At 39.0% G+C, this 27,337-nt stretch overlaps 1 protein-coding gene across 2 annotated transcripts in view; it reads left to right on the top strand.

Moving 5' to 3' along the window:
- FHOD3 (formin homology 2 domain containing 3) overlaps positions 1-27,337 on the top strand; it is a 373,673-nt gene that overhangs the window by 208,882 nt on the left and 137,454 nt on the right. For both annotated transcript variants that reach the window (XM_034066335.1, XM_034066332.1), the window contains exon 6: positions 12,287-12,381. In XM_034066335.1, the coding sequence (XP_033922226.1) occupies positions 12,287-12,381 (95 nt within the window). The remainder of the gene's footprint in view (positions 1-12,286; positions 12,382-27,337) is intronic.

Here is a 27,337-nt window from a genome sequence, read left to right as displayed (position 1 = left end):
TTGGGAAGAGCAAGAACACTTTCAGCTGAAGACAGCATACACCCATTTCACAGTTTAGTTTAATGTGGACCTTTCATTTTGCAAGCAGAAGTTGTTCTAGATGGCAGTGATGATCAAAGTATTATCAATCCTGCTGCTTGCAGAGGAGGCTTTAGGAATAGTAGCCTGGAGGAACCATGGCTCTGAGCAGATCAGAGTTCTGTTGTCTCTCTGCATCTCATAATCTTCACTTACCAAAGTTTGGTGTGAGGAGCAGCAGAGTGCTCATCATTCTCTAAGAGTTCAGTGGGGTCATTCAAAAGTTCTGGAGTTCAGCAACGTTTTATCAGTGCTGCTATTCAGGAAACAAGGATAAAGAGAGGAGCTGTCCCAAAGCCAGAATAGATTGGAGGATGACCAGGCTATGCATGATGGATGGTGGGTGTCGTTTTGTGGAAAGTAGGAAGTAGCTCAAGGATATCAAAACTCTTTGATCTGCAAAGTACCTCTAGATGTATCAACTTAAATTATTGTCTATCTAAAATACCTCTTGCTTCTTCACACTCCAGCTGTTGTTTCAATGATGGCCTAAACTTTCATGTCTGGTGAGCCACTTTCTGACAATGTGACTTTTATTATAAGCCAGAGATGGCTTATAGGTTTGCTTGGTTTTTTTTGCTTTACAGTGTGTAAATAGTTAATAGGAGACGTATGTATTGAGTTAAATTAAATGGCAAAAAAAAAAACCAAAAACAAAAACAAAAACGTGATGAATTAGCAACTTCATACCACTTGGGAAAACCAGTTTTTACAGATACTGGAAATAAGTCTGCCAGTCCTCAAAATTAATGGTGAAAAAAGGATGCTTGTGTTATTATGTTTCCTGACATAGGGGAAACCAGTATTAGTATGCTAATCTGCCTTCTAGGCAACTAATTTCAACTTTACTTATAAGAAATCACCATTATGTTCCCCATTCACATGTGATCGTTGTTTTCTGGGGGGCTAGATTGAGACCACACTGCACAAAGCTGAACCTTAACTTGGTTGCCAGTCTTGTGCAGATATTTGAATTACTACTATATTAAAAGGTATTCTGAAAAATCAGCTTATCACATCTCAGACGTGACATCCAGAACTGGTGGAAGCTCTGACTTCTGTGCAAAACAGAATCATTTCTTTACCTCATCAGTGTGCTATGCAAAAAATGTATTCAGATCTGTGAAGCGTTCACTGTATTGATGAACATCATAGAAAACCCTGCAGGAAATTAAATATTCCATCTTCACAGGAGGTTTGCACTAAAAAATTCCTGGGACCACACACTGAGAAAGTGCTTTTTAGACAACATTTGCTTTGAATCAGGTAATACTCCAAAGCTCAGGAATAATGTTTCTTGAAATTAATTTTCATGTAGTTAAGCTTTTGCACAAAGTAGGCTGAATTAAGTTTTCTACAGGAATCTTAATTATGTCATTTCTTAAATTTCAGGAGCTTGAATTTTGTATGCTTAATGTTCTTTTAACTTCTAAGTACCCAGAAACCGTTAATTACCCATGGTGGATTTGTCTTCATCATGGGCTAACTATGCCATAGATGCATAGTCTTCTACACCAGTTATGCACAGATGGTTTGGGTTCAGTCCACATCACACACCAGCAGAGCGTTGCGCAGAAGTGTCTGTGATACTTACAGGACTGGTTTGGGTCTGGAAATAATTTAGGTGCTTCCATGCAGAGCCCAAGGTTATTGCTCAGAGAGCAAACCTCAGCAACCTTACTCTGAACTGCCTAACATGAGGAGCTCTTATACTTCCCTATCTCCAATTTGCCTCTGCACCATCTTATTCAATGTTAGTGTTATCCCAGGATTCCACTCATATGTAATTCCTGCTAATGGGGTACAGACCAATAGTAGAGTCAGAGAAACATGTTTGCATCCATATTGAGGGTTATAAATAATTGTGTGGTCACTGAATTGTATAAATACCAAAAATAAATAGAATAAAATCATCCCCAAATGCTTTTGGAAATATAATGTGATTGTTCAACTGTGCTTCTCACATAGTTACTGGTAAATAAGTAATGTAGACCATCAAACTTGAATTCTACGACCTTCACTTTCATATTAAGAGAGTACATGATTGTCTTTCCCTGCTACCACACAGGTGACAGCTACTCACCAGTGAAGGATCTTACATTTTTAGGTCAAATGAAGGTTATGCCACCAAATATTATTTTTTTCATTGTGAAAATAAATTTGTCACTATTTCTCTGATAAGGAAATAAAGTGAAAAGCAGTGATTCTGCAAACTGTCTTTCTGTCAGTCAGAAATTAGGTTTTAATACATTTTTGTATCTTTGCCTTAGAATTTTGAGAAGGGGGGGAAATAGGGTTGGTATGCATTCTGCTTAGCTATTCACCTGTCTAAATTCAGTCAGAGGAGAAAAGTTTGAGCATGACACTGGTGAAGATGATTTTGCAGTTTCTCTGTCAGTATTGCTATGAGGTGGGATTCGGTATTTAAGGGAGTTCTTGCTGTCACTGTGCTAAAGGAAAAAAAAAAGAAATAAAGAGATTAAGAGAGAATTACAGTTAATTTGGTAGGAATCTTTGCTTATTATCTGAGATGAATGAACAGAGACACACAACAGCGTTTTCAATCAATATTTTGGAAGAGTGAGCTCTGTACTTCTAGGGATTTGTAATGATGTCTCTTCCCTGCACCTTTTCATCACAGGAAATCCACTTCAAATGGGTGATATGAACTTGTGACTTGAGCACATTCTTTACTGTGAGATTTGAAAGCAGACTATATAACCCTAAATTTCACATAGCAGCAGACATACTCGAAGCAAAAAGAATAAAAAACACATTTAATGAAGTGTTGTATCAGTTTGCTTTCTAGTGCTGACTTTGGCTTTGTTTAGCCAGTACTTAAAGAATAGAGTCTTTCATTAATTTGCCCTAACAAGCATATATCAGGAGATGAAAGTGAATTCTTTAATGGCATGCACATTACTGCAGGGTGGAGTCTTTATGAAATGTTCGAGACAAGCTAGGCATGCTGAAGAGCAATAAATATCTGAAAGGTCTATCAGGAATTCAGGTTCAGCATCCATCACTGTGTAATCATGATGAACAAAATTAGGAGCATAGACACTGTTGTTTTTTAAGGTGGCTCAGTGAATAAACATGACAGATGCTTTTTTTTTAATAAAATCATTTGATGTTGGGATGTATCTCTCAATACACAAAGACACAGAGAGCTTGCTTCAGTCAATCAGCTTTTATTTTCAGGATGTGTAGTTTGAGTCTTTTGTAGCCAGCAGTCTATGGTAAGGAGGAAGGACTGGAAGCCTTACTTCCACTCCTTTCTTTGCTTTAAACAGACACACTTCCTTCTCCCTCTTCACTTACCTATTTTAATTTAGTTGCTAAAATTAAACCATAGTGAATTCTTAGTTATCCTACTGATTTCTGCTCTTGAGTCAGTCATTCCTGAGCAGGGGTGGAAGCTTTTATTGTGCTATTCATCCACAATTTTAGATGGTTTAGAATATAGTTAGGAAAAAATTTACTTTCTGTGCTCCTCTACAAAGCCCTTTAAATCATTTAGTTTCAAGGTGACAAAAGCATTGAATAAATACTGTTTATATTAAAAAGTATAATTTTTAAGAGCAACTAACATTGCAAATACTACTAAACTGTCCACAATGACCTTAATACTTAATATATTAAACATGTTAATGTGCTGTCTGTTCACTTGTTGCATTCCTGTTGAGATGAAGAAAGTCAGTGCATCCATTCATAGGAACTTTCGGACTTGTCTGAAATCTTGTAGCATTGTCACTTTGGCAACAAGTATTGAAAAAAGTAGAACTGATACCTACTCGGAGTGTTTTGTACTGCTTCTTAAAGTAATCATAGAATAGTTAGGGTTGGAAAGGGCTTTAAGATCGTCTAGCTCCAAACCCCCTGCTATGGACAGGGACACCTCACACTAACCCATGTCACCCAAGGCTCTGTCCAACCTGGCCTTGAACCTCTCCACAAATGGAGAGCTCACAGCTTCCCTGGGCAACCCATTCCACTGCCTCACCACCCTTACAGCAAAGAATTTCTTCCTTATATCCAATCTAAACTTACCCTCTTTGAGTTTCAACCTGTTACCCCTTGTCCTGTCACTACAGTCCCTAATGAAGAATCCCTCTCCAGCATCCCTGTAGGCCCCCTTCAGATACTGGAAGGCTGCTGTGAGGTCCCCACGCAGCCTTCTCTTCTCCAGGCTGAACAGCCCCAACTTCCTCCGCTTGTCTTCATACGGGAGGTGCTTCAGCCCCCTGATCATCCTTGTGGCCTGTTTCTTCTATTGTGAAACTTTTTCGCACTTGGCCCCTTATTTGGAGAGAAGAGGGAACAGCATTTGGGATACATAGCCAGGTGAAGAAAGTACATGAGAATGAAAGAGCAGCTTAATGTAAAAAGAATATGGCTGGAGACATTTACTTGTATTTTTTGTTCTCAGTGTAGCTCTTCCATGGTATTCCCTAAGCCCACCTTATGCTAGTAGCTAGAATAAACAGTGTTTGAATTTTACTAAAAATTAGATGGCTACCTAAGTAACCCTAAGTAACCCTAAGTAAGTCACTGAGTACCTGTTATTTGTTCATTTCAAAGCTGACAGTTTCATCCTGAAAGATTTACTGTTGCATTAACAATAAATGCTGTCAATGACTGAAAATGCTCAGTATGTGAACATTTTTATCCTATTGTACGTTCTTTTTCTGTTCTAGTGTTAGTTCATCTGTTAAACAGCCCAAGCTGTGTTGCCCCTTGACTCTTCTCAATTTCCACTTAGAGCAGGGACCCAAGACAGTGTGTTTTTATTCATAATCACCAAAAAGTTCCTGACTGCAGTCAGTGAAGATCCTATTGGCATATAGTAGAAAAAAAAAAAGTTTGTTTCCTGTATTACACCAGTTTTCTCTGCTGCCAGTGCAAAGGCTTCTTGAGAAATGTGGAAGTCACCTCAGAAATTCTCAAGAAAATTACATAACCCTCTGGAATAACATTATTCAGTGTTGCAGCCTGCATTGATTCCATTAAGAATCAGCTGCCTTAATTCAGCTCTACCTGCACACATTATAGCACATCATCTTAATTCAGGGCTGCCACACATTTTCTTTTTCCACAGGAATTCTGCTTCATGATGCACCCAGGGTGAATGGTGATTTTTTAAAAATCATTTAGTTAACCTTTTATTTTCTTTTTTTCGTCTTTTCCCCTTCTCCTGTCTTGCTTTCTTCCTTAAATCTTTCATTCCTTATTTTTCATTCTTTAATGCTTCTAGTCAGCTTGCAGTGTAGTGGTGTAAAACTGGAGTAGACCTGCTCATTTATTAATAAGGTATTTTCATTACCTATTTGTTTTCAATGAGGAAATGTTTTTACCTTTTCCTGTATAAGCTTTTCCCAGGTTATTGTACATTGGTGTTGTTAATCTTGTAAAAGCATGCTGTAATATACTGCATTTAAAATGCAGGGACTACAACATAAAATAATGTTTGAAACAATTATGACTTATTGTGCAAAGCTCTTATAATGCATGTATGTAAGCCAGATTTCAGTTCATATGAAAAGGTAGTCAGCAGGTTAACTGCTGGCAGAGTCAAATATGAGTCTATTCTTTCTTTACACGCAAGTAAACTGTAAGAAATATCACAAAAGAAACACTGGAGGAAGAGCAATTCTGATGTGCTCTTTTGGCTTTGGGGGGCTTGTGCCATGACAGAGGTGTTGCGTGGTATATTTGAGGGGCCAGCTTTTGCTGGAACTGGTGAGCTGATTAAAGCTGTCTTAGGACCTTTGACTTCGCTGTGTGGTGTTTTTTAAAGGGAGAAACCCTGGAGGGAAAGGGTAGCAGAGAAACATAAAAAAGAGAAAATTCTACTGTAAGAGTTTTCTGTGGTCATTGCTGTGCCATGTGTTGCCCATTCCTTGAGGAAGGGCTACATTTCTCTCTGCTTGAACATTGAGCACACTAAGAACCATTGGGAGGTAAGATTTAGGGAGAAAAGGGGTGTGTGCATGAGAGGTTGAAATGGTAACTAGAGCCCTTCTAGTTAAGGAGCCACAGAATAGGGAGTTATGACAGCACTGACAACACAGATATCTTTCCCTGAAAAAGAGAATGGGAAGAGACAACTACCTTCCTTCCCCCACCCTCACCCCCCAAACCGCAGTGACAACCTGCTTTCAAAGCAAATAATTAGGCTTGTAAATGTTCTGTGGTCTCTATGCCAGCTTTACTGCCAGGGTGTTATTAACAATCAACTTCTGAGGACTAAAAATGTTTACCTGTGTTCTTTGTGGATGACTTCGGAGTACCTGCAGCACAATGACTGTAAACGTCATAGAGGCTTCAAAACTTCTGTTTTCCCAGACTCCTGGTCAATTGAAGCTCTCTGCTCAAAGTCCAGTGCTGGCAGCCTGTTTCCCTTTGTTTTCATGTAGTAATCAGCAATGAAAGAGCGTTTCTGTACTAGAAGCCCCTGAGGTTTACCAAAACTAAGCTTATTGTTAAAGATTAACAATTAGGTAGTACAGAGTAATAATAATAACACAGATTTAAAAGTCTCTCCATTGTGCCAGGAATGCCAGAGTTATAAATCTCCTGCAATATTTCGTTACTGCTTTTGTGGACAGTGGAAACTATTGCTAGGCTGTGCCATTTAAGAATCCAGTGTTAAGCATGGAGTTTTAATGGACTGATTAAAATAATAAGTGTCCAAATGCACATGTGCTGTCTCTGTAGAATTAAAATAGCAGCAAAGGCATTTTTTAGCTGCCAAGTAAAGAAATTATTTTTGTTCCTTGGTGAGCTTGACCTTGATTTTTAAATAAGATGTTCTTTTAAGCGCAACTTACAGCATGCTGCTGTTGTACCCACTCAGTTATACCCACAACCAGCAATGTACATTGCAGGGCCTGAGAGTGCTGCAGGAAGCTGTATTGATTTCCTGGGAGAGCAGCATGCCCAGCCATCCTGGTTTGTTTGGCTTTGCCCAGGGGTGACCTCTGGATGGCAGCTTTTCTTGAGCCTGTAAACCAGGGTAAAAATCTGGTTGTCACTACTGTCACTTATTTTCAGCATTAAAAAACAGCTGAATTTTATTGTATCTTTGTATGTTTTGCCATTGAAGTAGGTGAAAATCAAGATTAAGCTCGATCTAGAAACATCCTGTCTCTGCAAAAGTTCTCAATCTTGAATAATACATTAGATCTAGAAGTAGCATGTTTCCAAGTACTTAAGAACTATTAAAGGACAGCGTAGGATTAAAAGCTAGACTTTAAATAGTATCAGCTAACATAAGAACTTCCGATTTACATTAGCAATGTACAGAAATCTCTTTGCAGTTTTAGTTCATAACATTAGTTCTGTGATGTGGTTTTCTGTGAGAATGTTCAGTTCTTTGTTAATACAGTTCATAACAAGTTCAAAACGTGGTTAATATGGGAGTTCTGAAAATAAATTTCTTAGCATGTTTCAACAATGATGTGTGTGATAATGGAAAGAACAAATGAACAGAGGGCAAAAAGGCAAGATCAAGAAAAGAGTTGGGATTTAAAGAAGCTTTGTTAAGAAAATATTCATGCATTTGTGGCCAGGAGTAAGATAGCTTATATCTTCCTAGATGATGTTACAGGTATCTTCAACAGGAGTAAAGAAATGGGAATAGGTATATAAACAACATTTTTTTCACTGAAGCTAAAACCAACCTTTACATATAGTAACAGAGGAAACAAAGAAAACCCCAAACCTAAACAGCTGGTTCTAGCCCTGTGGAATGACCGAGTCATAAGGTCTGGCACAGTGCTGCTCTGTAAGATCCACTTTCAGAAGCAGTGGAGAGGGCAGGTTATCAATTTTATCTGATGTCATCTCTTAGAAGCAAGGAACTCTGCTGCAATTTTGTTAATTTTCAATAGCTGGATGGTACAGAAGTGGTATTTAATAATGATATCTCATCAGGGAAAACACTGTTCAATATCTTTGAATGTTACAGAGATTATAAGCTCTTCCCTGAGAGAGCACATGCAAGCACTGTCTCTAGGAATGTGCTACAAGCAAAAGTAGAAGCTTCCAATGCTGAGTGTATAAGGACTCAGCTGAGCTGGGGGTTTTGTGTTCTTGGCAGTCCTACTTAGTACGTGAGCTCTTGCCTCTATCTAGTGAGGAAATACAGAGAAAGAAGTTTGAGGTAGGTTTCTTTTCTTCAGAAATATCACCTAGTGCTTTGTAACAGAACCCTAAACAACTGTTATGTCTTTCCTGGGATCTCTCACTAGACGGTTACTGAAATTTTGTTCTTCAGTGGGACATTTACATTGATAGAGTTACACCTTTTCAGTGCCGGGGATAGCATAAGTAAGTTGGTAATCTGCTTTCAGATGGAATAAAAGCAATCACACAGACTCTTAATTTCTCCTTGATGATGATCAGATTTTAACTAGCAGTGAGAAAGCTGACTTTTAGCAGTTGGCTTTTCCCTATTAGCTGCATCACAGTTCTGTCTGCCATTCACATGCACCTGTTGTCATATGCAGCATGTTACATGCACCATGGTTGCTGGTTATGAAGTGCCTGATGAATTTGGGCCAGAAGCCTCCTCAGGAGCTGAAACCTGTGGCAACAGTCTGGTTTTGTCCTGCTTCACCCTGTACATAGGAAACTAAGAAAAGTGTTTCTTCTTATTCAGTGCTGCTGTTTTCTCTAAGTTAGTCTTGTGGTAATATCCAAAGTAGATAGAGCAGGTTGGGGAAGCAGGTATGCGGGCAAGGAACAGCTTTGAAGCTTCTGACGTTCTGAGTGGGAAAAATAGACTTTTACCTAAAGTGATATTCATTGTGATGATGTTTTGTGCAAGAGTTTTTCCCCTTTGGTCCTGTTAACTTTATATAGGAAATATCCCAGGAGAGTATCAGTGCCAATACTGGCAAGTTTGAGAGTCTTTCTTGGACCTTATTTCCCAGAAATCTGGCTGGTCCGTCCCTTTGTAGCCTAAGCCTTTCCTAAGAAATCCAGCAATTTTCCACTTGAAAATAGCTATTGGTAAAATCACACACTACTTTCATATAAGATTAAGGGTTTGACAAGGGTAATGGGAACAAAGAAATTCCAAATTAAGTCTGCTCCATATTTAACCCCCCCTCCCAGCCCTCTGTTACACAATAGCAAGCTTTCCTAATGCAAGTAGGTTGTTGATATACTTCCAAAAAGAATTCCAGTTAACTGAGAGATGGGATTAAGTGGATTAAATAGCCTCCTCATTTTTCAGTGAAAAGAGAAAAAAAAAGTTTGGTTGAACAGGCACATACAAATGCGGACTTAAATGATTTTGGACTAGATTAGCCTTCCAAACGACCTCAGATCGACTTACAAAGTAACGTGCCCTGTCTTGGCAAGGTTCTGCATGATGGGCATACATGCATGCCAACTTGCACGTGCAGGGCAGTTGGTATGGGAAGTTTGCACTACAGCCACAGCCATTTCAGCAGACTGTGACCATGGTCTGGGAGGTATGCTATCAGTTGGGTAGAGCAGTTGAAAGTATACAAACCAGTGTTCTGAGGCAAGTCTGTTTCCATTTGGTGCAAAACCAATGTGTCCCACTCAGCCAGATCCGAGCCCTGGGAGAGCATGAGAGGCTCCAGCCCACCAGCCTGCTCCTACATAAGCATGTTTGATAGCCTTTTCCATTTTGCTGCTGTTTTCTGATTACTAGGTGTTACGTTTTCTTCCTCAGCACTGACACTTGACATGGTATGAAAACCAACATTCTCCTGCTTTTGAGTCTTCTCTTGGATTTCTTTTACTGAGAATTTTTAAGGCATTGGCTTTGTGCAAACTATATACAAAGCCCCTAACTTACTCTCCCTTATAATGAAAGTTGACTTTTCAACCCTACTTATCGTGTCTTACTTTCATCTTTATGACCCCGAAGGCAGGAAATAGCAATAAGTTCCACCTTAAGGTCTCAGCAGCCGATAACTTGACCTGTGGCAGATAATTACTGGAGTTATGACTTGGATCATCGTCATTTGGATGTGGTCAGCATGACCCACAGCAAACCTATCTCCCTCTGGTCATTTCATGGCATCCTTTATAATTTTTTATTTTGTAAATCTTTGGTCACTTGTTCAAGAGGCAGCAGTAGTGGAGTTTTTTTATGTGTTACTAATTTGTCACCTTCATCCAGAAGACCCATCCTGTTGCTGGAAAGGTAGAGATACTGCCATATATTTTTAATCATAATGAAATGAGGAGAGGAGGGTGAAGGAAGGAGCAAGATTAGTGGTAGCAAATGAAAATTGTCAGGAATCACTAAAAATCGGGGGGGTGGGAGGCACATCTAAGAGGCTGAAGACTAGTGCATCCCAGATCTCACTTATGCATTCAGTCTAACTGGTCTTAAGTACGAGCAGTGGAGTCATTTTGCATTGTGTGCATGTTTTCCCTTTAAAAGCAGACTTCTTGTTGTCTTTTATTTCTATATTAATTTGGAAAGCATGCACAAATAGTAAAATTTGTTTCACATTTGTTTCAAATTCAAATTAAATCCCAACCAAAAATTTGCAAGAGAAAAAAAAAGGGGGAAGTTAGTGACCTTGTCATGACTGGATCTCATTCTGATCAACAGCCAAATCTTCTTAGCATTGCAAGGAAGTAAAAACAAGAGTTAAAACTTTCTCTGATTACCACTGGGATAGCACTATTCTTCTCTTTCCTCTACCTGCCAGGAAATGCTTCAAAGCAGCCATTAATTCAGGCAGTGTAATTCTTATCTCTTTTTACTGGCTAGCTTACATCTTTTAATTTACTTAAACACTTGGGCCTGTGTCCCTGCTACCTGATTTTATTCATCTGAGACACACGTCTTTGGAGGGTGGTAAATCATTGCTTCCTGTAGAGCAGCAATGAGGCCTGCCTAAGATAAGAGTTATCTCCTTGCCATAGCCCTCTTCTTACTTTTTCTCCATCTCCATTGACTGCGTAGGCTGAACTTGTTTCTAGCCTGGTGTAACAGATTAGATAAGGAATATAAGTACCTAAAATTAGTACCGGGTTTTTTTTTAACTGTAAGTCAACCAACTAAAGCAAAGGTAAAAGGAGGAGACAGTGTAAAAATGAGTTAGCTGCTTAGCCATAGTGCGTACTTGTGGCCTTGCCTAATAATTATGTCTTTGAAAGGTCTGCCCTCAAGTAGAGTGATGCTGCACTATGCATAACCTGTGCAAAAGTTAGCAAACATTTGGAATGTGTTTGGAAGATTAATAACATCGTAATTTTCCTCACCCTGTGGCTTTTTCCTTTTTTCCCCTGTAAAGCAGTATACAAGGGATTCGTCAGGTTGTGCATTAGATAATTGAGTTGTTATGCCAACAGGCTGTGCTGAAAGGTGTTACATCAGTGGTTTCTTTTTCATCCCACTGTGCTTTGATCTCATGCTATAAAGCAGAAGATCTAACAGTGGAAACTTTTGAAGATGATAGATGAATTTTGCTAATCCACTTTTCATAATCCTTACAAAAAATGCCTGTCCTTATCAGTCAGGAAAGATTTAATAGCTGTTGTCTCTAGAAAGTCTCATATTATCAGAATTGCAAACTGCGGAATTACTGCTAGGAAATATTTTACTAGCATGTTTTGAAATGTATGTGCTTTAGAATAAATTAATAGTGGTGTCTCTTTGTTAACCAGGCTTTGTTGAATTTTCTTCCTAAAATGCAAAACTCACAAGAAAGCACTGTGCAGTGGTGAATATTTGCTGTCCTTATTGGTGTTAATTGCCCTGCTTTAGTTTCATATTATTGGAATTCACTGAAACCGACAATCCAAATATATTAATTCCAAATATTATATGGTCCTGAAATAAATAATTAAAAACTCTTGGCTAACAAGGTGTAAAGTATTGTAGCTGATGGAACTTCTGCAGCAATAAGCAGCGTGTAGAATACTGTTTGCAGATTTTGGGGCAATAAAATGTGGGATCTTCTAGGAAAGAACACGTGCCTGTGCTTGTCCCTGGATGAAATTCACACTTATATCATCCAGATGAAGTCACTAAAGTTACTGCAGTTGCCCAGGATTTCATCCAGCACAATCTTGCCCAATGTATGTTTCTTTAGTTGAGCTCCCCATGTCTCTGGAAAACCTAGCTTACAGAAAATTGCCAGCAATGTTTAGGATTATAAAATCTATTTGCCGGGTCTGATTTGCATTTTATCTCTTTTCTTTACAATAGCTTTGGGACAGATCATGCTCTATGTTGATGGCATGAATGGAGTAATAAATCATAATGAAACTATCCAGTGGCTGTACACACTTATTGGGTCGAAGGTAAGACACTCCAAAATTCTTTTATATGATTTTGCTGTTCTTTAAATGCATTTTATTTGTATTACATATGCATTTAGGGTATAAACAGACTACCTTTAGATTCTAAATGAGTACATAACACTCTTCATGGAAACCAGGGCACACTGAGCTGTTATTTCTTTTCGACTGATTTTATGCTTTTTTTGTGTTTTTGGCACATACTCTACTTTTAGAAGCAAATATACCAAAGATGCCCTCATTACTGGCCCTCATTACTGCCATTAGAGTGGACCATGGAAAATTTTTTTTTAGTCTTGCAATTGTCATTCCAAGACATTCTTTGGAACCATTTTTGGGGATGTTTTTTTTTTCACCTTTCCATTTTGTGAATACAAATCTTTTTCTACAGTTTCACCATTCTACACTGGTTAACTTTATTGAGCACTGAGGGAGGACAATTCAGAGTGACTTTCTCCTTGGAACAGAACAGAATAGGCTTCCTTCTTAGACCAGAACAGAATTAGATAGAATAATTCAGTTGGAAGGGACCCAATCATAGGTGTTATGATGTAGTCCAACTGCCTGACCAGTTCGGTGCTGACCAAAAGTCAAAGCATGCTATCAAGGGCATTGTCCAAATACCCTTTAAACACTGAGAGGCTTGGGGCATCGTCCACCTGTCTAGGAAGCCTGCTGCAGTGTTTGACCACCCTCTCAGTAAAGAAATGCTTCTTAATGTCTTCTAGAAGACAAAGTCTGGTAACTTTCTACAGGAGAATATTTGTCGGCCCCTGCCTACAAGGAGGCAAAAGCTGAAGGTCAGAATATATGCCACTTGAGTTTATCTTCTCCAGTGCAGTAGTGATTTATATAGTGCACAACCCACTTTGAAGGTCATCTTTGCTCGAAGTCAAAAAGAAAGCAGAATACAAAATCTGCTGCTGCACCATCTTGGAGGGCCATAGGGTAGGTAAAAGCACAAAATACACCATTCTTCAGTCTGTTGGCTCTGCAGCTTTTGAAAGTTTAAGGCCTGTAGGGACTGCTGCTGCTCTTGTCACATAGACTTGCTTGGGATAGCAATAGATAGTGTGTGAAGCAATAGGCAGAACATGGTATGTTAGCTATTGGTAGCAGCTCAGAAATTGCTAAGAAATTTCCAGAAATGTTTCCTCAAGTGGCTGAGTAGCAGAAAGTTGCTGTTCGATTGTGTAGTGACATAGGTGTGCTGCTGCTCTCCCCCTTTCCCCTGATAGTTTTTATAACACAAGGAGAAAAAAGAGCTTGGGGTTCCAGGGACATTTTTTAACCACTAAAGTTTTTTTTTTTCTGCAATATCCAAACTTCACTGCTGCATCAGGTTATCAAGACAGAGAACAGATGCTGTGATATTGAAAGAACTGATTTATCTTGATTTATTTTCACCTACATTGGTAGAAACATAAAAGTAAGGTAATTACAGTTCTGTAACAAGCAAAAAAGGGAAAAAGTGTTGCCATGTCCATGATGATTTTAGTTCTCTGATGCACCTAGTGGGAATGGGATGGGAGAGAAGCACAACTGCTTTGCTACCTTGCAGATTAAATTCTGTCTAGCTTTCCTTGACCAGAGTACTTCAGCTCTTGGATCCTTAAGCTCCTTTCTCCCTCCCCCACCACCAGTCAGAATGATTATCTCCATGTCCTGGCTCAGTGCCTGCAGCTGAGGAATGCAGGCAATGTGCTTTGAATAGTTTGGTTTCAGGTAGCATCAAAGTTGCTTTTTCGTTATTCTTTGACTGTCTTGGAAGAGGTCTAAGTCCCTGTCTGTATGCCAAAAGTTAACCAAATGTATGGCAGGTTTACTGTCAGAGTGTGGTGGGACAGCTGCTTTATGCACTTAAAGGTGGTTTTGACTTTCTGTGAAAAATGAGCCCCTGGAATTTGCAATACTTCTACAGTCTAATGTGCAGCCCTGCTATACCAATGTTTTCTCCACAGCAAATGTAATAGAACATCATGTTAGACTGCTGAACAAAAAATAAATAGTGCAATTGCCAATTAAGTCCTGGGACAAATCCCTCTGATAAGATGCAAGGAGAAATACAATCATTTTGCTGCCATGACTGTGACACATGTTTTCTCCCCTTCTCAAAAGCTTTGACAAGATTTAATATGCTATAATTTGGTGCCCAGTTCAAAGATCACTTTGCATGTGTCTGGTAAAACTTTTTTAATCTTAAATTACTTGTTTGTTGGTGGGCAGAAGGAGCCTTCTCTGGTATTATACAGGCACTAGATTAGAAAATTGAAGATAACAGTACTCTTCTTCTGCCATGTTATTTACAGAGAAGAACATTATCAGCACATCCCAGAATCTCTGGGCCACTGCCGGTTCCTTGCAAGACACATCCAACCATGTGTGACTGCACCAGTGTTTGCCACTGGCCTCACATAGTCTGGCTGTGGACTGTTTTTCAATGATCAATGGTTAATACATTCCTGGAATAAAACATTTACAGCATAATCCCATTTTAAATGTACATCACTAATATTTCATCATTAGTTATTTAGGCAACAATTCATCAGTCTTTCCTTGTTTTACAAAACATTCAAATATGTACTTAATTATAGGTGTATGGTTTCATGCTGTTGGCTTCCAATGAACTTTAATACATAACTGAGGTCAGCCATGTACTGCTGTAGGAGTGCAGAAGAGGGCTATAGTAGGGCCAAGGCTCTGACAATCTTATATAAACTAGAAGTCACGTAAATAGGAAATATTTGCATCAACTGGGTTTTCTTTTAGCATTCATTGGGAGCATGGAGCATACATGCAAGATAATTTGCTTTTTAAAAGAGAAATCTAGGAGTCAATGAATGTTAGTTAGCAGTGTTTTCAGAATTGCTCTTAATTTTTGATTTTTTTCTGTCTGAAGTGAGTAATCTAACCTGTCCAGGATGTTGCCTTAACTGACATGTTTCAGCCTCACAACATCTGGGAAATGATATTTCACCACTTTCTTGGTGTTTCTGCCAGCTATACGCTGCTGCTGCTGAAGCTGGAATTAAGTTTTTGTGTTGTATTGCAAGTTATATTTAAGCTGGTTGTAAAGAGACCTGAGGTATTTGTTTACACTGGCAGCTGGCACCCCATAACCCTATGGAGGTGTATGGTGGATCTCTTGCAGGTAGTCTTGGTTTGATAATGGTGACAAGGGCTGTTGGAAAATTTATCCTAACCAAAGCAAGGGACGGCAGGTTAAAGACATACATGCACTAAGCCATATTAAGCCCTTATAATGTATTTTTCATCTGTTAGCATCTATGAGGTTATATATATATATATATATATATATATATATATATATATATACATATTTTCATATGTGTTGGTATTCCCTCTGACCTGGTAATAGAAAGCATACAGCACTGTATCAGTGCCTTATACTCTCCAGGAATAACTACTGAGTGTTTACAAAAAGTGCAATTCTGAACCAAAGATCTTGGAAAAATCCCAGGTATTTTTATCATCTACTAGAGAAGCAAATGTTCATTTGCATCACAAACCCACAGGCTTTTGCCATTCTGCTCAATCTTCAATGGCACGTCTAAAGCATTAAATAGTCCAAAACCTGAGTATGGTTTCACCTTTTCTTTCCCTCCATTTCTGAATGCTACTGATAGTGATTATTTTTTCCCATTTGATGATCCAGGCTGTTCTAATTTCCCCCAGGGAGCTAAAGCCCCCTTTTGGCATTGTATTCAGTGGAAAGTAATCCATTTTCAAAGTGGTGCTCGGTAACCTCAGAAGACAGGGTGGAATGCTGGGCCCAGGCTGATAGAGTGGGGTTGATTAAAGATTCCTATCTCACATATTGTTTTAATTTTTTTTTCTCCTACTTTGCTTCTGTCTGGGTCCTAGATTGCGAGGTTAAATGCAAACTTTCACTAGCAAGTTGTTCCTTTAGCCTCATGTGACTCTTTTACTTCTTTCTCTATTGAAGAAATGACTCTTTGAATGTTTTAAATTATAATTCAATAAAAAAAAAGAAAACCAAACCCAACCTAAACAAAAAACTATTTCAAAGCAGAAGGAAAAAATCCTCAACATTGAAACAGAACATGGTTATAGCTGGAGAATTCATTGGTTTCAAGGTCCAGGAGGGCCGCTTTTCCTGCACAGTGCCAGTGACGTGTTAAAACACACCTATGGCTGATAAGTCATTTTGAGAGAATTTTGAGAGAAATAATATCTTAAGTCACAAAAAGCCCTGAAGTTGTTTTTACAAGTGAATCATTTAAGGTATGCAGGGATAAATACTTAATTTAAGAACTTAATTAGATCTGTCTTCATTTCACAAGTCATTTATGCATGTGTTCTACTGAAGTCATAAGCAGAGCAGAGAATACCATATAACTTGAATTTGTGCTCTTCTCAGGAAATTTCTCGCCAAATCTTATGCAAGTGGATGTTAAAGTGGGTCTACAAATAGATACCAAATAATGGTTTGTAGTCATGGGAAAAGTTACAAATGTAAAGGGCTCAACAGAAATTAATAGGGCTAAAATAGTAGCATTAATAGTGCTAAAGCCCAAAGCATGTTGGATTAAATCACTACCAAAACTATACAGTGTATTCTCTTGTTGAGAATCATGGAAATACAATGTATTTGCATCTCATTAACTTTTCTGGTATTATATTGTGTGTATGGATGGCATAGTCTGAGTTAACATTAACTTGATGATGAAAATGAATATACAAAGCAGGCAGTTGTGTTGTAGAATTGTTCTGCACTTTCTTCCTGAGAGGTTTGGAAGTGATATCGAAAAAGTGGCCAGTTAAAAGAATTAAGCACCCAGGAAAACTTACACAACTTGGGTACCTACTGTGATTAATTCCACAGGTTGTTGCCTTCTCAGTCTGCTGCCTTGATAGTTGACAAACTCTTGCACCCTCCAACAAATAAGACCCTGCCTGCAGCTAACAAGCCGCAACTCTCATAAGTCTCTGGTTTTGTTCTGTTTTCAAGTCTCACCAGGTAAAAATGTCAGTTAGATATCAGTTTTATAGGCTTTCAGGCTCCTTTGCTTCCTGCAAGGGTTCTGTTTAAAGTTGAGATCTCTCCTTGAGCCCTAAAGCCAGTGTGGTCCCACCCATGGGCTGCCCTGCACTTGAAACCCTGAGATGTGGGGAAGAGGTACAATTGCTTTGAGTTCAGTGAAACTCTGAACATTCATGTAATGACTCTTAAATTTAATCCTCTGTGCATTTGGCCACAGAACTATTGTTATGAAAATGGTTGTGTGAGGAAGAAACAAAATCCAAGATTTATAGTAACTTTCCTACTTCCTGCCTCTCAAGGGCTTGAGCCAATGCTCATCCAGGTCGCCGGAGAGCTTCCCTCCTCTTTCACTCAGAAACTGTAATGCCACTGTTACGTGAAGGGAGTTTATTTTGAATTGTTTTTAATTAGCGCTTTAAAGATAAAGATCAGGATGTTGCAATAAACTTGGAATATGATCCACCAGCCAGTGCAGACTACGTTACACACTCACTTTGGTCCGTCTGACTCAGCAGACAGACTGTTATGAGTGCTGCTGCTCTTTACCAACGTTATTTGTGGGTGAGTTTCAAAGTCAGTCCATCAAACATGAATTCGCACTAGTCCAGTCCTGCAGAAATAACTATTCCCATAGCTTCATCTGTTGCATTCATTTCTGAGTATTTTGAAGGGATAAATGAGCTCTTGTAGATTAAGGTGATACTAGAAAACACATAGTTACCCCATATCATATCAGAGATCTCATTTCAACTCGTTTGAAGTGGCGAACGGGATAATGTAATGATTAACTGCGAACAACATAGCAAATGTACAGGCCCACCTTTTCACTCTGTCTCATCTGTTCAAATCTGTATGAGCAAATGTCGTGATAGTGATGAGTGAAATATGTCCAAATATTTCCAGAAAATACCGTACATCTATGCAGATGTACAGATTTCTTGTTGTGAAGGAAAGGCATGAAGAAAGAACAAAAGCAAGTGTTATACTAGTATTGGGGAGAAGGGGGTGAAAGGGGGAGAAACATTAAACCAATCTAAAGTCAGTACTAGCTTTTAGAATTACCTTTGTCTCTCTCATTGCAGTAGTTCACTGTCACACACATGTGCTCACCAATGTGAATGGTAACAGTTGTGAGCAAGTTACTGTGTCCTACTGGGCCCTAGAAAATACTATTTTCTATTAGCTACTAATGTTTTCTAACAGGCATTGTGTCCATCATACCTGTGAGAGGGCACAATTGGAAAGTTTGTCTCTATTGAGATATGAGACTGAAGAAAACGGAGCCAATTTTTTCCAGTGTGCTTGAAGCTACCAGTATGAAAACTTTTTTGACTAGAAAATCAATTGCCTGAAGAAGAAAAATACAAAATTTTCAGTCTCAAGTTGTCAGATGGGAAAGAGTGAAGATATATGAAGTAGTCTCTCCAAGGTTAAAAAAGCAGCTGGTTATAATCCAAGCTTATAGTACACAACTTACATTTTTATGCGTATTCTAAACACAGAAATCAGCTTGGCCAGTGTAAAACACATTATGGTCATTATGCCAAACCTTTTGGGATAGCTGAGTTATCATTTTGCAGAGTAGAAATACCATAAGTCCTAAGTCAGGAGTTAAGTGAGCTGTATTTTAAGAAGTGATTTAAAATTAAAATAAGCAGTTATGTCTAAATCTTTTCTGAAAGCTCTGTTTCATAAACTCAGATGTATAATGCTTCAGTTTGCAGGGTTGCCTGTTTTCTGGGCTCTGTTTCTCTTAGGCAATACAGGGATATATATTTTCTGGCAGTGACTATAGTGATTGGTAGAGGGCATGTGGACTATTACAAAGTTTTGATGAAGAACAGGGAAAGCTCTTGTGGTGCATGGTCAGTTGTGGAAGTGCCATCAAACTCAAATTTGTTTGCTTAGTGAGGTCAAGTGATGTACTTTGTTTAATCTATTTAATAGTTAAAATAAGTGTATGTGAAAAGTCCAGGTAAATAAAGCTTCATAATGAAGTGCTTCCTCTGAATGTCCTCATGGGTTGTTTTTTTTTTATCATAATAATTTCTCTTTAGTCTGACCCACTCAGTCATGTTGATGTCCAGTTACATGGTGATTTTAGCACTGTTGCAAAACTGCACAAGTAACTGTCTCTTCATACAGGCACCTCCATGTGGCCTGAAGTGTAGGCATCCTGGTGGGAAGCCAGTTGACAATCCTTTCTTGCTCCCCTAAGCCCTGTTCTCCAAGACCAGTACTGCCAAACTCAACAGCTTCTATCATTGTAAGAAGATTCTGGAATTCATTTTCAATCTGATACAATAATATGCATTATCAGATATGGCTGTATGTTAAACTAGTTGTTGTGTCAGTCTGTTGGATGACTGACTGTGGGTTATATATTTATATTAATCAGTATATGGGTGTCAGAAAACAAAGTCATACGCTCATGTCAGTAACAAATATAGTTTGTCCTCTGTCCTCATATCCCCATTTCAGTAAGCCACTGGGCCAGTCCTTCCAGGTATGATCAGCAGATGTACTGTTGTGCAATAAGGCCTTGAATGATGGGGAGCAGGGTCCATGTATATGCCATGTGGGGTACATGAGATAGATCATTATGAAAACTAAGAAAATGCAGCATAGTGAATGGGTAAGTTTCCAGAAAGTGCCAAGTACTGGTACTTCACCTGTGCTTATTGCCTAGTTGTTATATTGTTCCTCTTCCCTCTGCATAGTGACACCAGTATAAGGAACAAACCTGGCATCCAGATCTCCTGAGGCTGTTACATGTCCTGATCTTAGACAGAGCTTTTGATTGTTCTGCCAGAAGAAAGCAAAGGGATGTATACCTGTGTGCACTGCAGTTCCTGTTCTGTAGGAAGAAAGGTGGTGGTCAACCTTTTGCATTCTTCAGTCTATGTTAATACTTTAGAGGTTATGACTGTTAAAAAGGTAATTATGGTTAATTTTTACTTACTCTGACAGATTTGAAGAATGTAGGTTGTCTTTCCTTATCTTGTAGGTAGCCTTTCCTGCGCTGTTGGTGTGAATCCTTTTTACAGTATTTTGCAGAATTGCAAGTGCAGCTTGTGAGGAAACAACAGGAGAATTTAGACACAGTCTGTTCAAACTTTTGCCTGTGCAAGGATCTCATGCTCCTCTAAAAGTATGAATTGAATCCACTGTGTACTTTGTTTCTGCTGATGTGAGGCATATAGGGTCCATCTTTTTTCTGCAGAGCTGTGCTGCTTGATCTTCTCTCTCCAGTTTGTTGTGTTTTTTTACTATCCTATCTTTTGTCTCCCTCAGACAGAAACTGAATTAAAGAATACTGCATTTCCTTCTTAAATTAATCTTAATTTTCTTCTTAAGTCAGTCTCTGTGCTGGTTTCCATGTATATGGTGCAGCAGTGGAATCCTACCTACAGGAAATAAAGTGCTATCCAACATTTTTCGCAGAGTCATGTAAACCAGACCCGAGACAGTTCAGCCAACACAGCAGTTAATATACCAATGTTTTGCTTGTAGCTTAGCCTGGAAGAATGGCCCAGCTAGGGTCGGAGTCCATACATTGGGAGACCCAGGCTGAATCCAGCTTCCAGGCACATTTTTGAACCAGTTTCCAAATCCCTTTGTTCCCTGGTCCTTCATCTGGAAAATTGGTATTTAGATTTTAGAGCCCTGAGGGAAGAACATGAGGGAGTGGAAGGACAGATTATATGTGTTTAAGACATACATAGGTGAAAGTTGAACCTAATACTAATTGTTACCATATCTGTCCCTCTGGCATCACTCAAAAATGCTTGTCATTCCTTTATTTAGACATAGTTGTTTTTTAAAGCAACAGCTACTAGCTAAAGGTACTTGAATAACAGTAAAAAATATGCTGTATCAAAAATGGAACCAACCAAAACATATATGATGGCTTCACATGCAGCATGTAGTGGACCCCAAGGAACCTCTGAGTTGCAAACAGGTCATGTTTCTCACTGGCTTATTGCCCTAGGACTCATCATGGTTACCTAACAGTTTTCATGTTGTTCTCAATTACAGAACTAGTCCTTAGGAAGGAAGATGCCTTTGTGGACTTCAGTTACTTTTCATAAGATCAAGATGAATAGAAAGGTTCTCTGATATGCTTGCTTTATTCCTCCCCCCACAGTCCTCTAGGAATAGTTTATACATATGAAGATTTCAGAATAATTTCCAGCACACCAGCAAGTTCTGTAACTGGCTCCTAGGATTCAGTGAAATGAGTCTTGTCTGGATGTGCTGTGTACTTTCTTTCCATATTCTGATCCTCTTTGATCTCAGCAATTGAACAAGGAGTTCAGCTGCTTCCCGGTTTCACACCCTGCTCCTCACTCCCCCATTTATCTTTTTTGAAGACCACATTAATGAAAAAAAAAAGAATATGGTATTCAGTATAAAAGAAAATGCTGTTAATACCTCAGCCAGCATGGAGGATTTTTGAGTTTCTTACTAAAAGCAGAACTATAGCAAATGTATGCTTTGTCTTTTTTGCTTCCAGCAGCATGTAGCTCCTTCCTTCTTTAGTTTAGTAGTACAATTAAAACATCCTCTCAGAAGCCATTTTTTCTCCACTGCACTTTACTGTGTTTTTGTCTAAGCATCTTATTGTTGTGATTTTGGAAGGAAATGTAACACTTTGCTAACTTTCAGTTTGAATGCTTCCCCAGCTGAGCTTTATATATGAAAGCCTTTCCTGCAGAATATAAGTTGAAACAGTGAAATGGGACAAGAGACCCCTGCAGGTATTAACTTACGGAATTGCCTCAGAATTGTTAATTCCGTGTGGTTCTGTTCACCCTGTTTTCCCTTAAACAAAGAGAATAGAATTCGCTTCATATTTTTTTCTCCTCTGTGTCACATCCTCTCTCTGCAGTTTGGAGTGTTTTGTGCTCAGGTTGCTTCTTTTTGTCTTTCTCATTGCAGTCTAGCTTCCCCATATACATGCTCTTCTCCTGTTTGGTGTCTGTTGGGCCACTCTTCCATGCACAGTGGAACTATAGAACCCCTTTGTAGTAAGGATTCTGTGTGGCTGTTGGGGAAAGATGTGGTAGCCCCCCTGAAGATATGTTTGCTTCTAGATCTGCACTGCTTTTTGATTTGCTTAGCTATGGATCTGATAGTAAGATTTATGCCAAACTTGCTTACGACCATGATATACTTCAGCTTTTGTTACTGGCCTGCACGATGTCCCTTCTCCTCCCTTCTTATCCCCTTCTGATGTGGGAATGCAATATGAATGTCCAAGTTCAGCTTCTGACAGTGGAACATCTACATTCAGAGCAGAACATCAGACGGAAAATATCAGTTCACTAAGCAGGATATGTCAGAGGATAGCCTTGACATTTACTAGGGTGGGTTTTGTATAGGAAAGACAAGCGCTCAGAGGGTGTCTCAAGGCGTTGGGCTACAGAATCTGACAACTGAGCACAAGATTTTCCTGATGTCATCACCTGATGTAGTATTACTGCAATTGCTCATCATGGGGATTGTTTTGTTTTTCTTCCCTTTTGCTCAGAAGGGTGGGTTAGGATTATTCGTCATTTTTGGCTAAACCAACACAGAGTTATGTAGAACAGATGGACATCACCAGACTGCCTTTACCTACAGGTCATTAGCACAGCATGTTTTGACAGGTTTGAATAGTTCAGTGTCAGTCTGCACCAGTTACAATATTATGGATTGTAAAGCACTAATAGCATCCTGCCGTTTCAGTTATTCTCTAGTTCCAGTACAAATATGAAGCCTTAAAAAAGCGTCATTCCCATTACTTCCCCTTTCAGAGGGTTGCTTTCTAAAGTTTTGCAGTAGTTGCCCTTCCTCATGGAAGTGAGTTGTGTTTTGAGAGGAATAAAGGGAGGTATTTCACTTGAAGCTTTAGGAGATTTTAGTCTTACCCTTTCATTTGAAACCATGCATGACTGATTTCATTTTAAACCTGGCTTTGTCAATAAAAATCATTTGCTTACATGTCCTGTATCTTTAGAACCAAAGGAAAATGAAAATTTAGAAACATTTATAGTAGATATTAAAACCTCCTGCCTCCCTCTGAGGTTCCTGCTTTCCTGCATGGGTATGAAAGCATGAAAATGAGCACTGACACACATTTTCTCTGACTGCATGGGAGAAGCAGCATCATCAGTGGTGACCACCGCATGCCTGCAGGAAGTGACAAACAAGAAAGGAGACCAGACAGGACACATCTTGTACAACCAAGATGCAGAAAACACTGCAGCTGTTCTCATGTAGAAGGAAAAAAAAATATATCAGTGCTGGGAACACAAAAGCAAGCTTTCTGCCTTAGAAAAGCCATCCCACAGCACCACCTAGCAGACACAGATGGGTTGGAATAAGCTGACTGAGGAACAGTGGAGCAGAATGCTACCGGAGAATACAGTGTTGAGCAGGATTGTGAACTTTAAAACAGCTGTTCCAACTAATACCTAGTGCAGGTCATTGATTCAAGCTGAGTTGTGCTGTCCTCCCTTCATGAAGCTGTGACCCTTTAGTATTGGGTATCTGCAGCCTGATGCAGCTAATTAGTCTCTCTATAGTTGGTTAAATACATCTTCAGTATGCTTGGGGGTGTTTGACTCTGGAGTTCTGTTCTTTGGCCCCATGTATTTTTTAACATACCTAGCTTAAGCAGAGTGATGGCATTGATTTTGTTGCCAATTATGTTCCTCTCTGCATTAGTCCAATCACCCAGCAGCCTGTTCAGGAATACTGCCAGAGAGCTCAGGCTTTGAGCACTGTCCTGCTTCCATGGCTGGGGAAAACGTATTAGAAAACAGTTAAGCTACAACTGCTGGCTGCCTCCATTTTTAAAATGAGTTGGTTGATGTGTTTGCTTTTCTAGGGGGGGCAGAACATGAACTTGCTTTTGAGCTGCAAACACAAAGTATTTATTTGTGAAACTGCGGAAGCCTATTGCCTTTACTTTCTTACTTGATTAATCTTGTTCATCTCTGTAGCTTAAATTGCCTTTTAACCTTTACCCTGCTATCCTAAACAGGTGGATACGAAAGGCTCTAGCAACTCCCACTTGGGAGAGGGTATCTAGGAGCTCAAAGGACTGCAATTCAAGAAGTGATTTCAGAGCATATGCTGTAGTCAGTTATGCTGAATTAGAGCAGCACTGATCTTCCTATGAATTGTACTGTGGATATATGGGTTACAAAAGTTGTAACTCAGTAGTGAGAAAGAGTAGTAGGATATTCAGCTTGCAAAGGTTTTTAATTTGGTATTATGCATGTAGGCAGATCTGCTTTACTACTCAGAGGTAGTACAGAGAGATCTCTGCAGAAAGACTGAAATCTGGTTCCTTCCAGGCTCAGAGATATTATTTTCCTCGTCAAAGCAGGCAACTGGCTATCATGATTCTTAATTTTCTCTGTAGCATTTAATAATAGTAATGATAAATAATCATCATCATCATCATCATCATAGTTATTATTGTTATTATTCAGAGACAAGAACTGTACGACTGTATCTGTATGTGGACACCTAAAACATTCTTTCAGATATCGTGAGACATTTTACTTTTATGAAAGAAAATGTGCCTATTCAGTACTTTGGAAAATTAAAAAAAAAAAGAAAAAAAAAAACAAACCCACAGACTTTTTTTTTTCCTGGTATTTCCGTGATCAGTGTGGTAATATCTTTCATGACCTTCGCACAGTTGCTCCATGATGCTTTTCATCTCTTTATGGAATTCTTTAGATGTTTAAGTAAATGTTCTTTTTCAAGTGTAGTGAGAGCCTACAATGAAATATTTTCTAAAAGCAGGTAAGATAACACCAAAAGTACTAGTTCAGTGTGATTTTAGTGCTCTCAATAAAGTCACCTCTTCAAAAACTGTACTCTACTGAGTTGAAAGGGTCAAATCTCAGTTAGATTTGCTTTTGGCTAAATCCATAGGAACTATTCCCGTCAGACATTACACAGCTACCGCAGTGCATTTCAGTTGATCTTTCTGGGATACAAAGGATCATGTTCTGCAGCAGTTTATTTTACTGCTTTTGTGGACTGCTGCCCCTCATTAGGGCATCACTGTATTTACTGATTTTACTACCAGTTACTCTTGACTTCAGAAAAAAGTGGAAGTAATCTGTTGTGGTTATTTCAGGGAAAAGAAAGGCTTGGGTTTGTTTTTTTTTTCTCCTTCTCTCTCTCTCTTTCCATATGTACTGCTCTCAAAGAGCTAAAACAAGAGCCTAAAACTGATCTATGATGCAAGTCAAATCACTGCTGATTATGATCTCATGCTTCTGTGGGTTCAGCTCTTTGAATGACCGTAGCACTTACTTGGCTAAAAACTATACAAGTCCCAGATGCTGAATAATTCTGAAATGCTACATCTCAAATACGTTTCATTCTGACAATAATAAAACTGAACTGTGCATTAAATAATGCCACAATAAAGGCATGTCTGACTGCAGTGGCTTGACCAAATGTGTTCAGGTTCAGAGTAGGGCACTGAGAAAAGTAAATGAAGAGTAATCTGGGCTCTGCTACTCTGCTAGCTGCTCCCTTCTCCTGGTTGCTACTTCTGCAAACCTTGATAGCTGCAGCCTTCTGGGAATATACACACATATATTTGGTTTCAGGTATTGTACATTGTTGATTGGTAATTTATACCTGGGGCAAGAATGATTGTGTTTCAGGTGAGTTTGGAGGTTGCCCTGTGGTACTTCTGGGACTGCTATCTCACTTTTGAGATAAGGAGCCTATTTCAGGATCATCTTTGAGCTGTACATCCAAATTTCCAGGAAAGTAGGCAGATGTGTGTGAGATCAGAAACCCTACTGCTCCTGTCAGTTTGGAAAGTGAGTTTCCAAGTTTTGAATACTTGTCATAGCCATGTTCTCAGTCTGCTGTGTAGAAAACATGTTTCTAACCCTTTTGGTGTGCTGTTGAACTAGGCTGAAACAAAGGATTCCTATCATCATGGTACTGCTGGAGAACTGAAGCACAAATTCTGGGAGACATAGGAGGTTCATTAGCAAGCCACACAGTATTCTCTTAAGTGCTTCTTAAGTCACTTACTCTACAATATCACAGATGTTTGCTAAAATCACAGACCACGCTTTGGTGTACAGAGAACTCCCAAAATCTCATTGCATAAAAGTCACAGGTGATTTGTGAACTGGAAAATGCATTTTGGATATCTGTAGGGGCATCTGAATGTTAACGCATGTGGGACTCCTCCGTTACATGCTAATTAGGTAAACACTGTGATCGAATGAAAATAACAGGTGTTATGGATCTTTCTGCACCCTCATGTCCCTTCAGTATATGTGTGTTTGTGGGGTGCTATGGGCGTGTAAAAGAGAGACAGGAAATAAGTTACAGGTGCCAAGCTTTGAAAAATAAGGCGTGCTTTAAAATAAAAATCCTGGGCTCTAATTTTTTTTTATTCATGTTCTTGTCATAGCTGTTATTATTTAGTCACATTTAATCATTTAGACATGGTCCTGGACAGCTATCTGTGGGTGGCTTTGCAAGGAGTTGGACAAGATAACCTCCAGAGAGGCCCCTTCCAATGTCAAGCCTTCTGAGAATTACTCAAAATTCCTTCTCCTTTTTCTGCTGGAGTGGTACCCACATACATATGCCTTATACTTTGAAGAAAATTGTAAAAGACAGATCTTTTTTATGAGTTTTAACAAATAAATTTGCTTTTAGTCAAAACTGCAGGTGGGATCTGGACATGGTGAAGTACCTGAATATTAGGTTTAATTCATTTTACCAAGCTGTATAGAAACACTTCAACTTTTATTATTGAAGCAGGAGTCTGAGGGGGCCTCTTTGAACCTCTTTTCTTTGATTCCAAACCAAGCATACATCTATGTTTGTTTGATTGTTGTAAAAGTGAGGGTGGATGTGATGAGTTTGGTTCATACAAGTCATGGGGAA

Source organism: Melopsittacus undulatus, chromosome 1 (genome assembly GCF_012275295.1).
Source record: "Melopsittacus undulatus isolate bMelUnd1 chromosome 1, bMelUnd1.mat.Z, whole genome shotgun sequence".
Lineage (NCBI taxonomy): Eukaryota > Metazoa > Chordata > Aves > Psittaciformes > Psittaculidae > Melopsittacus > Melopsittacus undulatus.
This window is presented reverse-complemented; position numbering and strand designations above follow the sequence as displayed.